The following is an 18009-nucleotide window of genomic DNA, read 5'->3' as shown; positions in this document are numbered from 1 at the left end:
AATAGACAGGTCGGTTGTGTACATCTAAGCTAAGCTTCACCTCTTTGTTTTATTGCTCTATGCGCCCAATAAAGAAATATAATTTCGATCAATATTTTTCTTCTTTTCTTTTCTGGAACAATATCGATGATAAAATGAATGTAATGGATTAGATTTTTCTTTTCTTTTAAACCTATCCACACAACTGTACATATGTACATACAGACATGAAACATTTGAGAAAAAGTCCTATTTACCTCTAATCCCAAAAGAAAGTGTTCCTGATATAAAGCCCCGATTTTTTTTTATTTCTAGAAAAGCCTTTTTACTCAGGGCTTAAAGTATAAAATTTTAAGATTTTCCTGACAAACTTTTTTTCAGCGAACTTTCTTGGCGGTAACTATGTGTACCTGTGATTAGTAAATCTTGGCTTTTCAGTGTTCTACTGTTGTTTGCAATACAGGTATACACTCCTAGATCTGTAGTACAATAACAAACATTATGTATCATTGAGCTGCAGTGTGCACAGAGGTGTGATTTTCCACAAAATTTTCTTCAAGAGAAAAAATACCTTTTTTATGACTGCACAATGAAAAGTAAACATGTTTCAGAAAATCGTACAATGTTTAAAAATATAAAATTTACATTTTTAGATTACATTTAAAAAATCCTGAATATTTGATATGCTTGCAATCCTGCTTTGGAGGGGTGAAGAATGACATGAGTTAGAACAAACTTATATTCAACCTGAAAAAGAAAAAAGAAAAAAATTAATTAAAATCATATAACAAAGGGATAAAAAAGATCTGTACCTTGAGAAAATCAAAACAAAACTGAGTTTTTAGGTTAAATACCATTGTTAAAAAAAACTAAGCATATGCTGAGGTAATAGAAAAACTAATATTTAATTTAAAAGCTCTAACAATAAGTTCAATATTTTTACAAGAAAAAAAAAAGAGAATTTTTATTTCTCAATGTTGATATGCAATACTAACTACAAATACAATACTAACTACCAATACAATGCTAACTACAAATACAATACTAACTACAAATACAATACTAACTACAAATACAATTCTAACTACAAATACAATACTAACTACAAATACAATACTAACTACAAATACAAACTACAAATACAATACTAACTACAAATACAATTCTAACTACAAATACAATACTAACTACAAATACAATACTAACTACACAAATGTAAAACTAACTAAAAATGCAAAACTATCTACAAATGCAATAGTAACTGCAAATGCAAAACTAACCACAAAAGCAAACTAACTAAAAATGCAAAACTATCTACAAATGCAATAGTAACTGCAAATGCAAAACTAACCACAAAAGCAAACTAACTACAAATGCAAAACTAACTACAAATGCAAAACTAACTACAAATGCAAAACTAACCACAAATGCAAGACAAACTACAAATGCAAACTAACTACAAATGCAAAACGAACTAAAAATGCAAGACTAACTACAAAGAAAAAAATAACTAAAAATGCAAAACTAACTACCAATGCAAAACTAACTACAAATGCAAACTAACTTCCAATGCAAAATTAACAATAAAATGCAAAACTAACTACAAATGCAAAACTAACCACCAATGCAAAACTAACTACAAATGCACAACTAACTACAAATGTAAACTAACTACAAATGCAAAACTAACAACAAATTCAAACTGACTACAAATGCAAAACTGACTACAAATGCAAAACTAACTACTACAAATGCACAACTAACTACAAATCCAGAACTAACTACAAATAAATAGTTTAGGTGAAAAATGTGCTGAAAGTTTTAATGAAATAATGAAAGTAGAAGAATAATTATTTATGAAATTGAGAATTTTTCTCCACGAATATCTAAATCAAAAAAGTGTGGCGTCTTCTTGAGGAGATAAAAGCAAATCAAATAACAAATGGAACCAAAAAAAGCAAATTCGTAAAATCTTTTCATAAAAATTATCATGTCTAGTGGGAATTTTGTTAACCTTAAGGTGTCGCTAAAAAAATTTGAACTTTTTGTAAACCTTTAAAATTTTTTGTTTTTTTACTATGCAATCATTTTACCTGAGTTGACGCTTGAATGATTTGTCCGTTTTTCATCCATAGTACAGAAGCCAGGGGATTGGAGGAAACCTAATAATTGAAATATCTCAAACTAGGAGTTATTACAATAGTTCTCAGCAACCTTTCTTTAATTTTATTTTTGTAAAAAGTACAGTGCACACTGTGATTTAAAGCTCAAGCTCTGAAAAAAAATCGGTGAGAATTTTGCCAATTTCTTCTTAAAAAATCAAAGCTATAACAACAAGTTCTCCATAATGCTAAAAGGCATCAATAAATATTAATTGAAAAAAAATTTTATCCAACTATCACGTTATATTAAAAGAATAGTTCATCTAAAACGGTCAGCATATCTATATATAAAGTTGTAATCTCTGTTTTGGTGTCTGTTTGTTTGTTCGTCTGATCATATATCAGGAACCCCTGGACCGATTTGCCTCAAATTATGATTGGGGAACTCGGGAAACCACGGGATTGTTGAGATTGAGATTTGGGATTTATAATAACTTAAAAACGGCTTTCATTAGATCGCCCAAACGTCTTTACTTGTTCAACCATATAGTTAAAGACACAATTTTTTTTGATGCATAGGGTTTCATAATAATCTAAAATAGCCAATAACATTTTTATTAATTATGCTACAGATCTAAAATTCATTTAGTTGAACAGCCACAAAAAATGGATTTAATTACATTTGCCACATGTTAATGTTTGTCAAAAGTAAAAATAAATTTTTCTGACACACTATTCTTTCTTTTTAATCCCTCTCTACCAACCAAACCATTAAAGTTTGAGGTATAATTTTTTAATGAGCTGGCCTTGAAAAGTTGGACTAGGGACATTTAGCACAAAATATCCAAATCTGGATAGGGGGGGTTTTATGTATTCCTAATCCCAAAATAAGGATATCATGGGTATTTTATAATAAATACAAGGTGAACAATCTATTTGAGCACAACAACCCATCTTAACTGTGGACGCTTTACTCAAAAAAAAATCCAGTAAAAGAATTTAGTCTTTGCCACAAACTCTGATTTTCTAATTCTTATATCTTTTCAACCCAATGTCACAGACCTTAGTGTTATATCAAATAATCAACGTTTTAAATAACTAGAGTGTACACCATATAGCAGAGAATAGAGATATATGGAATTGAGTTTTTGCCACAAACTCTAATTTTCTAATCCTTATATCTTAGCAACTCAATGTCGTTAACCATAGATATTTCAAACTTTCAATTATGTTAGATCAAATAACCCAAGTTAAAAAAAAACCAAAAGGTTTACACCATCGTGTGCAAAAAAAAATAAAGGGATAAGAATACTGGAGTTTGTGGAATTAACGCAGTGCCCTTGTATCTAAATTCAATATACCTGGCAAACCAGGTTCAGGTTGATTCCGTCTAAGGTTTGAATAAACATTTTGAAAACCAAAACATCTGGACCATCTAGGTAAATTAATCATTAAACCTTTGAATTAAACCTATCTAAGATAAATTAAACCTATCAAAGATAATATCAAGGATAAATGATTAAATCTATCTAACTATCTAGGAACATAATATCAAGGATAAATGATTAAACCTATCTATCCAGCTGGGAAGATAATCAAGGATAAATGATTAAACCTATCTATCCAGCTAGGAAGATAATAAAGGATAAATAAATAAACCTATCTATCCAGCTAGGAAGATAATATCAAGGATAAATGATTAAACCTATCTATCCAGGAAGATAATATCAAGGATAAATGATTAAACCAATCTATCTATCTAGGAAGATAATATCAAGGATAAATGAATAAACCTATCTATCCAGGTAGGAAGATAATATCAAGGATAAATGATTAAACCTATCTATCCAGCTGGGAAGATAATATTAAGGATAAATGATTAAACCTATCTATCCAGCTAGGAAGATAATATCAAGGATAAATGATTAGACCTATCTATCCAGCTAGGAAGATAGTATCAAGGATAAATGATTAAACCTATCTATCCAGCTGGGAAGATAATCAAGGATAAATGATTAAACCTATCTATCCAGGTAGGAAGATAATCAAGGAAAAATGATTAAACCTTTCTATCCAGCTAGGAAGATGATATCAAGGATAAATGATTAAACCTATCTATCTATCTAGGAAGATAATCAAGGATAAATGATTAGACCTATCTATCCAGCTAGGAAGATAATACTAAGGATAAATGATTAAACCTATCTATCCAGCTAGAAAGATAGTATCAAGGATAAATGATTAAACCTATCTATCCAGGTAGGAAGATAATATCAAGGATAAATGATTAAACCTATCTATCCAGGTAGGAAGATAGTATCAAGGATAAATGATTAAACCTATCTATCCAGGAAGATAATATCGAGGATAAATGATTAAACCTATCTATCTATCTAGGAAGATAATATTGGTATAATGATAAAAACTTTGAAAAAACTTATGAAGACGAGTAAAATATGTTCAAAAGAAGAAAAAGAAAAAACAAATTAACCCTAATTTAGAGTAAACACTGCATTGGGGATTGTCTTGATGCAAAATAATTAGTAAAGTTTTTAAAAGTTTTAGAAACTCTTGTTAAAAAGTAAATATAAATCCTAACCAACTATATTCTAAACCATGCATACAATATACATATAAGTTTAAATTGTTTTTCATTTAAATATTTTAAATTTTGAATGAATTGTGTTTCAAGCAATTACTGAATTTTAAACCACACTGAATGTTTCAACAGATTAACAAATTAATTACAGTTCATGTAAAAATTTAACTTTTTAAAGAAGGTGTCACAAAACTCCTACAAATTTAGTTTTGGTGTTGATCATGGGTCGAGTCCAAGATGCTACCTACAATTGATGCCTCTAACGATACTTTTGACAGTTTTCAAAGGCTTGATTTTTTTAACTTTTGAGATCGGGATTTAACAATCCTAAATAAAAGGCATAACAAATATATACTTACACAAGACATTGACAATTTTATCAGTGTAAAGTGATGGATCCATTTCATCTTGGCAGCGGTAAATCCCTGCAGCCAGTAATCAAAATAGTCCTTGGGTTCAAGCTATAGGTGATCTAATCGTTTTTTTTTCGTTAAACTCAATCAAAGTAATTTTTAAAATAAAAAAATTGAAATTTCATAGTCTTGAGATTTCCAAAATGCGGTCTGCCATATTTCCATTAATAGAATTGGCAAGATGCGATTTACTATAATCGCAATGAAAAAAGTGTTAAAATTTCGAATTTTAAAATAAAAAATCTCAAATACTACTTTTGCCTGTATAATCCTGCAATTGAATGAATACTGGTGAATCCCCAGGGATAATATTGTAGAATTAAATTATTCCTTTCACAAAAGAATCTGGTTTTGAGGACTAATCTGATTCCTGAATGGTCTCTGGAAACCCTTTGTACAATCACTTGCTCTCCCCGGACCCTGGTCATTCCATTCGGCAGTAATCCGGGCTTAATAGAAAAAAATGATAAAAGGGAAAGGACACGATTTCTCATAATTATTGTAAAAGTTACAAATTGTAAAAAATTACGTTCTAACAATAATTAAGGATCAATCTATTGAATTTATAACAAATATAAAAAGAAATAAAAAAGATCGTTAAAAGAACTGAGTTCTTGCTACAAACTCAGATTTTCTCGTCCCTTTATCTTCGCATCCTGATTTCTGATAGTTACCTTTGATATTTCAACTTTTTGATCTAAAAGAATTCGTAGTTTTAAATACAACAGTCCACGAGATGATCACATCGGGTCACGAAGAAAAAAAAAATTCCGAGTTTGTTGCAAGAACTTTAAGTTACTTTCTATGTATAATTCTCAATCTGAATTGCTTTATAAAGCTTAATACTAACTATTTTACTCCAGGCTAGATTAAGGTTTGATGAACCCCTACAGATGAGCGCCAGTTCATTTCCTTCTTCTAGACTGTAGTTACCAGGTCCCAATAGCTCTATCCAACCTAAACATTAGGGTTTAATCTGCATTTCGTATATTATTTTCGTATATATTTTCAAAAAAGGAGAGTCTTAATCGTGTGAAAATCAGTTTCTGAATTTTTTAATCAAAGGGGGGCCTTACGACGTAATTTCAAGTGACCTTTTAAGATTTGCCAGATTCACAATATTGCCTTATAACCCTTTGTCTGAGCAAAAATAATATTATTTTCTATTAACTGAAAATTGACAATTTTCTACTGCGTTGTCTGTGTACAAGTAACTCACACATTTGAGCAGCAAATAAAACTTATTCTTTTCGTCTTTTCTTTCAGATTTTAAAAAAGTACAAACTTTAATGTCTTAAAACTTCAAAAAAATGGTTTCTTTCAATATGGTATATTCCTATCATACAGTGAAACCCTTAATAACGAATACATCGGAAGAATTTATCAAATGTCGTCTTGACAATATTTTAATCAGTTTTATACTATATTATGTAAGTTTCAGTATTTGCGAAAACAAATAAATAGCCATGAATATGTGGGAACAGTTTTAAAGAGTTCCATATAATCATTTAATAAAAAAAACTAAATATCTGCAACATTCCATTATCAGAAAGTGAAGAATACGACATTTGATGAATTCTTTCGATGTATTCGTTATTAAGGTTTCACTGTACATACATTTCTAATCCTCATACCATTCCATACTAACTGTTTGATCTTGTAAAATGTTTGAAATATAAAAGATCTACGTCATCAGAGACTGAATTTAAAGAATTTGAGCCGCGGTTTAAAAATGTTTTATCCAACTTGAAATTTTTAAATTTTGAGCTGCCCTCAGGTTTCAAAGATGTAAAATTGTGGTAAGAGTTCAGTACCTTATGTTGATTTGTGTTAGGAGTATATGATGGAATATGATGAAAAATTATTTCAAATGATAAGCAACTGACACATTTTCCCACCCCTTCCCCCTTCAGCTTATCTCAGCTTTCATATTTTGTTTATATTTAATATACAATTTCCTAAAAGCATTCATCTAAGTATTCCAGTATTCTAATATTCCAGGTACTTGTTAGCCTAATTTCTAACACATAACTGTAAAATCTTAATTATTTTCTCAGAAAAACAAAAATATTAAAACTAACGATCTACATACATATTCAGCTCTTTGAAGAACAAATGTGAAATAAATAAAACATATTTCTACTTGTCTCTCTCCCCTGTATTTTCTTTTTGCGAAAGTAAAAATAGGGTTAATATTAACCACTGTGAGAAGATTTAGTGTATTAAATAACTTAATAGATTAATCATGCATAGCATGGCTCAATAAATATTTTTTTAAAAAATTTGAGGATTAACATTCATATATAAAATAAGATATACATTTTATATTGGTGAAAATACATGTTTATCTACTATTCAGTAGTCTTTGGAAACATGATCGATCTTCTTAACCTCTCCGTTCTCCCTTGAATAAATGGGAACAGAATTCTGTTTTCTAAGGTTATGGTTGTGGAGAGGAATATTTTTTATTGGAAACAGGGATCCATGTGGTTTGAGCTTAACAGACATTTCTCCCCAAAGGATAGACAGAGTTTTTCCTCGTCGAATCACTATTTTCCCAAGGGCGACTTCCCAAGTGACAATTTCCCAAATGGCAACTTCCCAAATGTGCAATTTCCCAAGCGGCAACTTCCTGAACGTTTGATTAGGCCTTCTGAGGCGCCGCAGCTAGGTTGCAATGGGGGATGAGCGCTGCTTCTAGGAAAGAATATGCCGAGGGCTGCGACTAGGAAGAATAGGCGGAGGGTTGCGACTAGGAAGGAATAGGCCGAGCGCTGCGACAAAGGACAGACTTAGAAAGTTTCTGCTTGAGAAATTACACATTTGGGAAGTTGCCACTTTGAAAATACCCTTGCGAAGTTGCCTCTTGGGAAAAAGTCTTTGGGAACTATTCACTATAGCAGAGATAACTATTTCTGTTTTTAAGGAAGAATGAAAAAATGTATTTTTTCTTTTGCTTGAAATAATGTGGTCCTTTAATATGGAAATAAGAATAAAAGTTTTAATAATGTTTGTTTTATGACATTTTCCTAACGCAAGCAATGATGCAGTGAAGGCTTTTTCTTTTCATACTTTCTGAATAAAATTCTGCAGATCGCAAACACTCCTTCTTTTATTTACAACCTACATTTCTTAAATCTATAAATTAAAATATTGAGGTTTCATAATTCTTATTTCAAGGATTTAAGTACATTAACGTACTTTAAGCATGAAATGTCGGTTGTAAAATAAACTGAACTAGGGAAATAAGTTCTTGCCACAAACTCTGATTCTCTAATCCTTAAATATTTGCAACCTTGATATTGGACCTTTGATATTTCAAATTATGAATTCTATTAGATCAAATAGTTTATGTCATTTTGAAATATTAAATGTTCACACCGTCAAAATCTCAGTTCATTTATTAAAATCCACGTACACATTTTTTTATTTATACAACTTTCTAACGTCTAAGATATATAGAAATCATTAAGTGTGTTTCTTCTAATTTCAAGGGTTTAACATTTATGAAGTACTTAAAATAACTCTTATTCAAAGAGTTTAAGAACTACATTTTAAATAACAAATATATCACATTAATCTTTCAAGAGTAAGAATTATACATTTTTCAAGTACACTGGACTAATTTTTTTAAAAACCTAAGACAATTATAGAATTTGTATTTCTCAAGTCTTAAAATTAAAACCATAAAACGTCTTATTAGAAAGTTTTCTTGAAGGGCAAAACTTTTATTAAAAAATACATTTTCAGAGATTTCTTAAAAATATGAAAAGTAATTTGTAATCAAAACTAAGCTGAACTTGTTTATTAAATAATTTAGTTAAAAAGTAAAGAAATCAATAAACTTTTAAACTTTGTCATTGTACCACTTAGAAAAAAGAGCTTTTAATAAATAATAAGTTTCCAAACCTCTTTCTTCTAATTTGTAGTCAGGTTCAACTCTATCCCTAAAATATATCTATTTTGTACTCAGGTTCAACTCTATCCCTAAAATATATCTATTTTGTACTCAGGTTCAACTCTATCCCTAAAATATCTGGATTGATGAAGGATTCTAGAAAACTAGAAAACTAGAAAATGAAGATATTTAGGTTAAAATGAAATTTAAACATAAATCCAAATAAATTATGTTTTACCAATATTGTTGATTGTGTCCAAAAGTAAGTCTGGCGTGAATTCATTTCTCAAAAGCGCTTATTTTTCGCCGTAACCCTAAACCCCCTTTCATTTTTCGGAAACACTTCCTTTTGGGTCCGTTTAATTATAAAATAGCTAGAATGCACGACGTTTCTCAGGTTTATATAATCATTTATTGTCTTTACTCCTGCCGTTTATAACACGTGCTTTGTACCAAATTTAATGAATTTGAGCAGCGTCTCAAACCCGCCAAAAACCGGTTTAAATTTAACTCGCTGGCTTGAAACATTGAATACAATTTTAAGTGGACCCAACCATATTTGAGCCCTCGCGGCGAATCAAATTTAAGCCGGCACTCAAATTCTTTAAATTCGGCGGTCGGCCTCTTGGTATTTAATAATGATTTAAGCGTAGCCCGTGTAACTCGGAAAATTTCAAATTTGGTTCACCCTTTAAACCCACGGGTTCACCCTTTAAACCCACGGGTTCACCCTTTAAACCCACGGGTTCACCCTTTAAACCCAAGGGTTCTCTACAAAATTCAGCTAATTCAGTTTATCCGTTTGGCCAGCTTTAACTAACATTTATATAACTATTTAACGTAGTTAGGTCGCTGTAGGTTATGTAATTTGCATGTGAAATATTTCTAAAAATAATGCCCTGAACAGTCGCAAAAATGTTCCAACTAAAAAATCTGAAGCGACAGAATAAAGGCAATGTTTAGCCCACAGTTTCTTGGTTCTCATTGTACCATTCATTTAGAAATTGAATAAAGAATAAAATATTAAACCTGACTTGTGGCTCCAGCGTTTTAACTTCTACACTTGGAACTGCACTGAACCCCTCTAAGCAGTTGAAAACAATTAGCCAAAAAAGATTTTAAAAAATTTACTAAAATTTTCTAATAATACAACTTTTGTAAATAAACAGTTTAAGCCTGTACTTCGAAGTCATCAAAAATTAAATAAATCGCCTTAAATGACCTACCGCCTAAAATGAGAAACAGGCAAAACCCGACTAAGGATAAAACGACCTATGTCAAAAAAGACCTAGGGTTAAAAATAGTTCTATCACATAGAAACAAAATGGCCGTGATTAGATCTGATGCCGCTGTGCTCGGTTCCTTAGCCTCCTCTAAAATATGTAATTTTGCCCCTTTGTCGTGTTTTTGTCTCTATTTTTGTTTGACCCTAGGTTAATTTGCTCTATGTCTGTGAACCAATCTATATATAAATGTAGCTTGTCTGTCTGTCTGTTTGTTTGTTTGTATCCAATAAACGTCAAAACGGCTGAACCGATCGGGTCCAAATTTTTTGTGGGACATCTAGGGACCCCAGGGAAGGTTTATGAAAAATCAAAATTTCAAATATTTGTCTCCATCAAAATTCGATCGTCCTTAAATTTTTAAAAATTTTGAAAATCCGCGAAATTTTTTGTAAAAATCCGCGAATTATTTTTGTTTTGTTTTACGATGTACACAAAGAAGCATGTTCACAACTAATTTAGAAGATGGGCGCGAAGCGCCCTCTACGGCTAGTAAAGGTAAATTACTGAATGTTTACAAAAAAAGGTAGCTTTAATATAATCCAAGAAAGGTAGCTTTAATATAATCCAAGAAAGGTAGCTTTAATATAATCCAAGAAAGGTAGCTTTAATATAATCCAAGAAAGGTTATCTTCCCGCTATTGTATGACCAAGTTCTAATGTGAATTGTATATACCCAAAATAAACACAAATCTTTAAAATCTTCAAAAATTCCATATCTAAAAGTTAGTAAAAGTTTTCTCCAAGAAAAATATAAAAATGATGAATTGTCTTAATCCTGTAGATTGAATAATTATCCACGGAAATAATCTTATACTTTAAGTCTTCAAGACCTCAACATTTTAACGTTTCAAAAAATCATCTTTATTGAAAATTCAAGAATGAATAAATATCTATCTATTTGTCCAGATTTAAAGTTATTTTAAACATTCTCGACAAACCTACTCATACTTTTTGAAGCCCTAGGCATATAAATTTTATAAATGTATAACGCACTTTTTCTAGTTTCGGCTTAAAAAGAGTAATTGACAAAAAACTGCGTGATTTTGGCGTGAGAACGTTCACATCTTCGTTTACAGTGAACATAGCCTTAGTTTAAATCCGCTCAGGGACCAAATTTTCTGAATAGTGAGACGTAGATGAACTAGATAAACTTAGTTAAACCACTTTTTAACTTGAATTGGGAACAAGAGAAGTGAGTCAACTACGTCTGCGAAGTAAGAATCTAGTTTATGATTTCCATATTTTTTTTTTAATTTCCACAAAAACAAAAAAATCGGCAAATCTTATACGAGATCATAATCAATAAAAAGTTGAAGTGGTAATACAGCATCATATACATGCCAAATCCCAGTGAAGGTTAAACTGTTTAACTTTATCTCTTTGGCAGTTTGACATGGAGAACACGTTAATCTGATTCTACCTTTTCTAACTTAGTTTCAAATTGAAAATGGAAAAGATAATCCCACTGGGCAAATATCCCAATAAAAAGTTCACTCAATTAAATTTTAAAAAATACGATTCGAAAAAATCGACAGATGAAAGTTTTTTAACGGTGTGTAAAAAGTGAACAGGGTGTGACTCGATTTTTCGTTTCGGTGTAAAAAAAAATCATTTTACTATTAAGAGTTTATCAATTTCATTTTAAATTTCGTTGGAATTTTTATTTAAATCCTAATCGATCATTAAATTGTGTAAGATTTATAAACATAAATTTTCATATATTAGAACCAGGGAAATATACAAATATTGGATAAAATAGAATATTGAATATGTCCACTGACCTGACCAGCATATAACAACTAGAAGGGTCAGCTTCTCCATTCTTATACCAATTCTGAAATATAAAAACTTATATATCTTAGTCTCAAACAATAATTTTCAAATCCTTCATGCCTTGAAACCCTGATGGTGGTAACTTTTGGCATTTTTATACATATATTTGATATAGCAGAATTTATAATGCGAAATATCAATAGGTCTACGACAGTAAGTTGCTAAGAGAAGATGATTTCAGTTTAGTTTTGGGTTTCAGATAGATTTTAGCGCCGAGATAGAGTTTAAACGGGGCCCATTGCTATAGGTGTTTATTTTTCCGACCGGCCCTGAGCAGCAGAAATTCGATGTTGGAAATCCGCCTGAGGATTCTTGTGGCTGAACTTGATCAGAGGTTTAATCGGGGAAGAATAGCTGAAAAAAGAAAGCAGTAGTAATAAAATCAAAAGTGTCCAAGTGGATATCGAGATCAAGGTATTGGGATTATGAGTATCCAACACAAAAGATTAAAACATAAAATAAATAAGTAAATAATAAATCAAAAAATAATTGATTTGTTTATGATGATAAGATTTATCTAAACAACTGGTTTGTAAAAAATAAGTCTGGGTATAGGAGAAAACAATTTGTTAAAAACAAGTAAAACATTTATGAGGTTGTAAGTTTCAAAACATTAAATTGTTTCTATTCAAATTTTAGAAAAAGTTATTTTGTGCTATTTAAATCAAACAGAGTTTCTTAGTTTGCTTCAAAGTAATATATGTTTTATATGTTTTCAGTGTCGTCTGTTAAAACTAAAATAAATTAATTGATTTAGATGTTTTTCAATCTTAATATATAGCTCCCCCATCCCTTTTATAGAATCATATATATTTATATATATATCTTTACAATAAATATATATATGTTTACTATGTAGTGTTTTAGATTTATTCTCCGGATATTATCTAAATCTGAATTCAAGGCAGACTAGGTTTGTAATATCCGGCTTTTCTATACATTATGTACACACAAATGATTTTAATGTACTTCAGTGAATCCTCCGGCTGAGGCGGAGAATCCTGGGGCTGAGGCGGAGAATCCCGGGGTTGAGGCGGAGAATCCTGGGGCTGAGGCGGAGAATCCTGGGGCTTAGGTGGAGAAGTATGGGCTTGGGCCATACAAGTTTTGCCTTGGGCGAAAAAAACTTTGTAAAAGGAGTGGAGAACGATGAGAATTGGACGGAGAAACATGGAACACAGGGTTGGAGAATGATGTGGATGGGACGGAGAAACCTGTAACACGGGGTGGAGAATGATGTGGATAGAATGGAGAAACCTGGAACACAGGGTGGAGAATGATGTGGATGGAACAGAGACACCTGGAACAAGGGGTGGAACATTTTATGGATGGGTCGGAGAAACCTGCAGAACATGGGTTGGAGAATGATGTGGATGGGCCGGAGAACCCTGGAACACAGGGTGGAGAATGATGTGGATGGGACGTAGAAACCTAGAACAAGGGGTGGAGAATGATGTGGATGGAACAGAGAAACCTGGAACAAGGGGTGAAAAATTTTATGGACGGGACGGAAAAACCTGGAACAAGGGGTGGAGAACGATGTGGATGGGACGGAGAAACTTGGAAAAGGAATGAAGATCAAGGCGGATGGGATTGAGAAACCTGGAACAAGGGGTGGTGAATGGTGTGAATGGGATGTAGAAAGTAGAAACTTGAACAAGTGACGAAGAACGATGTGGATGGGATGGAGAAACGTGGACCACGGGGTGGAGAATGATGTGAATGGGATGGGAAAAGTTGGACATGAGGAGCGCAGAACGATGTATGTAGATGGGACGGAGAAAACATAATTTTTTTTCGGGGGGGGGGGGACAGGGGTGCAGGTAAGAGCTGGTTAAATTTACAATAGAATGATTTCTAGTCGATGTGGAAATGTTCCTTAACTTGCAACTTAGTGTCAGAAAAGAAATCTAAAAACTATAAAAAGCTCTAAAAAATTGGTCATTCTTTCATGGACTGTAGAGTAGTTTCAAGAAACCATCCGGCCATTCACAGATTGGCATGTCTGATTTATGAAGGTACCATTTCAATCTTTATCTGAGCAACAATGGGAAAGATTCAATGATACCGTCGTGTTTTCATCAGGGTTAAATTCTGTTCAATACGTTATTTGTCTCTGTTGTATAAAATCCGCAATTTACTCTTATGGACTATAAGTTTATTAATTAACATTTTTTATCCAAATACCAGCAAATTTAATATCATCATTTTTACGCATAATTTTTTTTACGAATACGAATACTATCGTGAATCAGGCATACCACTCAAGAAATGGGAGTCTCTTAAAAAACCCCTAGAGACCTATAAGATGTAAAACATGATGTTGTGTGGAATATATTACATATTACTGTGTAGAGTTAGCTCCGAGTTAGGATTGAAACTCCGGATTCTTAGTAAACTATTGGAGGACAGAGACTACCAGCCTCAACATTATGTCCAGTCTTATACTTCAAAACATCTATTTATTTCACTGCACTGTTCAATTGCATAAATAAACACATATCAAGTTCAATTTTGTCATTTTTCAAAGGACGTTTTTTGTTTATTTGACAGACAATATGGGGTGTTTATAGGGAGAAAGGGGGGGGGGAATTACCCACTACCCCCATGTTAGTTTTAGCCATAATAAAGAATGACTTGCAATTATAGAACCCTCAAACTTTTTAACGTTTCTTAATTTTTGATGGAAAATTAAAGTATTGTAAAATATTTACTGTATTGGGAAGAGTATCCAAATGGTCAACAGATTAAGAAATTAATAATGATTGACCCTACCAGATTGTTAGATATTTTCCGTCAAAATAATAGGCAATTTATCACCTTGTGTTAGCATAAAATGGACAGTCAAATATACGAAAAACATTTTCAAATTCCACGAAAGAAATTTAGTTTTAGTCAGTTTTTGATCTCTCCAACCCAATGTCTCCATAATTTCTCCTATTGCTGAATTGAATTTGAATAGATAGATAGTAAGTTAAAGAAGTGAGCGAGAGAGAAAAATAGATATATAGTGAACCACATTCAACTCTATTCTAAATTATAGATTTTTTAAACTGTTTTTATGTTAGATCAAATAATCTGAGTCTGAAATATCAGAGGTATAAAGCATCATGTTTCTAAGATGTAGAGATTCGAAAACTTTAGATTGTTGCAAAGAGTCAATTCCTTTACCCAGTAAAACAAGCGATTACTCCATCAGAGAGTATCTTTTATTCAGAGGCATGCATTTTCGCGGTAAAATTGGCTTGATTATGTGCCATATTCAACAAAATTGAGTATTGGTAAGTTTTACAAAGAAAAGGTCTGAAAACCCACTTAACACTGTCCTTGTAAAACTTGGATAATTTAAAGAGTGTAAAGCTGAATTATTTTGCTCCCATAGGTCCTTTGTTTGGTTTCAAAATTGCATTTTGCAGTAGATTACTTCCAAGAATAAATTGGATTTTCAATTCTGTTTAAATATTTGAGCTTCTGAGTACTTTAGTACCTAATATTTAATATTTGAGCTGCTGAGTACTTTAGTACCTAATATCTAATATTTGAGCTTCTGAGTACTTTAGTACCTAATATCAAATATTTGAGCTGCTGAGTATTTTAGTACCTAATTTCTAATATTTGAGCTGCTGAGTACTTTAGTACCTAATATTTAATATTTGAGCTGCTGAGCTCTCTAGTCTCTATATTAAATATTTGAGCTTCTGAGTACTTTAGTACCTAATATCTAATATATGAGCTGCTGAGTTCTTTAGTACCTAATATCTAATATTTTAGCTGCTGAGTACTTTAGTACCTAATATCTAATATTTGAGCTGCTGAGTACTATAGTACCTAATATCTAATATTTGAGCTGCTGAGCTTTCTAGTCTCTATATTAAATATTTGAGCTGCTGAGTACTTTAGTACCTAATATCTAATATTTGAGCTGCTGAGCTCTCTAGTCCCTAATATTAAATATTTGAGCTGATGAGTTATTTAGTACCTAATATCTAATATTTGAGCTGCTGAGCTCTCTAGTCCCTAATATTTAATATTTGAGCTGCCTAGTTCTTTAGTACCTAATATCTAATATTTGAGCTGCTGAGCTCTCTAGTCCCTAATATTAAATATTTGAGCTGCCGAGTTCTTTAGTACCTAATATTTAACATTTTAGCTGCTGAGTTCTTTAGTACCTAATATCTAATATTTGAGCTGCTGAGCTTTCTAGTCCCTAATATTAAATATTTGAACTCTCAATTCCCCAATATTAAATATTTGAACTGCTGAGCTCTCTAGTCCCTCATATTAAATATTTGAGCTTGTGAGCTCTCTAGTATTTAATATTGTTTAGTGTTCTAAGATTATGTATATTAAGTTTAAGGAAATCATCTAGTTTTCAAATTGAATCCATTAATCAAGTTTGCCTCCCTTTAGGAGATCGTTTACTTTTAAAACATTTTTCTGTTTAATTAGCGTAGTTCCAAAATCTTTAAAGCTCACAGTTTTGTGAAGCTTTAATTTTTTATCCTTAACGACCATAAACCTTCCCTTAGATCTTTATGAGCTCCACGAAATATGTTGGTCAAATCGGTTCAGCCGTTCCTTTAGCCTCCTACTTCCTTTCCTTTCACAAACAGAGTTATATAAATTGTTTGAGCCCCTGAGGAAGATGAAAGAAGGCAAAATCTACGAATGTTTGCTAATGATGACAAGTTTACTCTAGAAGTTGGAGAACATAAAGAAAGAAAAGTCTTTTATTCTTGTCAACTCAACCCTGGAACCTTGGAAACTGGAAACCCTATGAGCCCTAAACCCCTGGAATCCTGGAACCTTGGAACCTTGGAACCCTGGAACCCTGGAACACAGGAACCCTGGAACACAGGAACCCTGGAACCTTGGAACCTTGAAACCCTGGAACCCTGGAACACAAGAACCCTGGAACACAGGAACCCTGGAACACAGGAACCTTGGAACACAGGAACCCTGGCACCGTAGAACCCTGGAAACCTGGAACCCTGGAACCCTGGAACGCTGGAACCCTGGAACCCTAGAACCATGGAACCCTGAAAACCTGGAACCCTGGAAACCTCGAACCTTGGAACCCTAGAACCCTGGAACCCTGGAAACCTGAAACCCTGAAAACCTGGAACCTTGGAATCCTAGAACCCTGGAACCCTGGAAGCCTGGAAACCTTGAACCCTGAAAACCTGGGAACCTGAAACCTGGAAACCTGGAAACCTGAAACCCTGCAAACCTGGGAACCTGAAACCTGGAAACCTGGAAACCTGGAAACCTGAAACCTGGAAACCTGGAAACCTGAAACCTGGAAACCTGGAAACCTGAAACCTGGAAATCTGGAAACCTGAAACCTGGAAATCTGGAAACCTGAAACCTGGAAACCTGAAACCTGGGAACCTGAACCCTTGAAACCTGGAAATCTGAAAACCTGAAAACCTGGAACCTTGGAACCCCAGAAACCTGGAAACCTGGAAACCTGGAAACCTGGAACCCTGGAAACCTGGAAACCTGGAAACCTGAAACCTGGAACCCAACCGAGCACAAGTATTCTCATTTCCCCGCTGCAGCAACTATAATGAAGGAAGATTAAGCTTGAAACTTAGTAATTAAATATATGCATTCTCTAAAACTGGAAAATAGAATAAAATCAAAAATAAACTAGATTTAATCCCAAACTTTAGATGAAAGAATTTCAATTAAGATGTTTTCAACTTTTGTTCCTGAAAGATAAATTTTTTATAATATTTATGATATTTTTCATAATTCTTTTAGCTTTATGATTTTAATTCGGAACAAATGTATAATATTCCGCAGATTTGAAGTTAAGATATATCAAAATACTATAGACTATATAATATATTACATGCATGTGTAATTTTGTCAGCGCGAAAATTAGATTATTATT

At 32.4% G+C, this 18009-nt stretch overlaps 1 protein-coding gene and 1 long non-coding RNA gene across 2 annotated transcripts; one reads left to right on the top strand and one right to left on the bottom strand.

The window, feature by feature from the left end:
* Window positions 1-315: 315 nt before the first annotated feature.
* On the bottom strand, window positions 316-12107 carry LOC111696789 (transmembrane and immunoglobulin domain-containing protein 1). Its single transcript, XM_023466526.1, has 10 exons — window positions 12059-12107; window positions 10021-10075; window positions 9003-9040; window positions 5944-6050; window positions 5464-5542; window positions 5040-5105; window positions 3443-3516; window positions 2073-2141; window positions 675-726; window positions 316-458 (listed from the first exon to the last, which is right to left on the bottom strand). The coding sequence occupies exons 1-10, from the start codon at window positions 12096-12098 to the stop codon at window positions 331-333; spliced, it is 708 nt and encodes a 235-aa protein (XP_023322294.1). The 5' UTR covers window positions 12099-12107; the 3' UTR covers window positions 316-330.
* On the top strand, window positions 10731-14622 carry LOC111696790 (uncharacterized). Its single transcript, XR_002764159.1, has 2 exons — window positions 10731-10772; window positions 13085-14622. It is a non-coding gene; the product is annotated as an uncharacterized LOC111696790 (long non-coding RNA).
* Window positions 14623-18009: the final 3387 nt, after the last annotated feature.

This window comes from Eurytemora carolleeae, unplaced genomic scaffold, assembly GCF_000591075.1.
Source record: "Eurytemora carolleeae unplaced genomic scaffold, Eaff_2.0 scaffold108, whole genome shotgun sequence".
In the NCBI taxonomy this organism is placed as follows: domain Eukaryota; kingdom Metazoa; phylum Arthropoda; class Copepoda; order Calanoida; family Temoridae; genus Eurytemora; species Eurytemora carolleeae.
The sequence above is the reverse complement of the archived record's forward strand: the minus strand, read 5'-3'. Positions and strand labels throughout refer to the sequence as shown.

Excerpts from the sequence above, each read along its gene's own strand:
- LOC111696789 (XM_023466526.1), bottom strand. The coding sequence starts at position 12,098 with ATGGAGAAGCTGACCCTTCTAGTTGTTATATGCTGGTCAG. Across the intron at positions 10,076-12,058 it reads AGTTGTTATATGCTGGTCAG|AGGGGTTCAGTGCAGTTCCA; the intron begins GTCAGTGGACAT and ends TCAACTGCTTAG. Across the intron at positions 5,106-5,463 it reads GGTTTCCAGAGACCATTCAG|GGATTTACCGCTGCCAAGAT; the intron begins GAATCAGATTAG and ends TACTGGCTGCAG.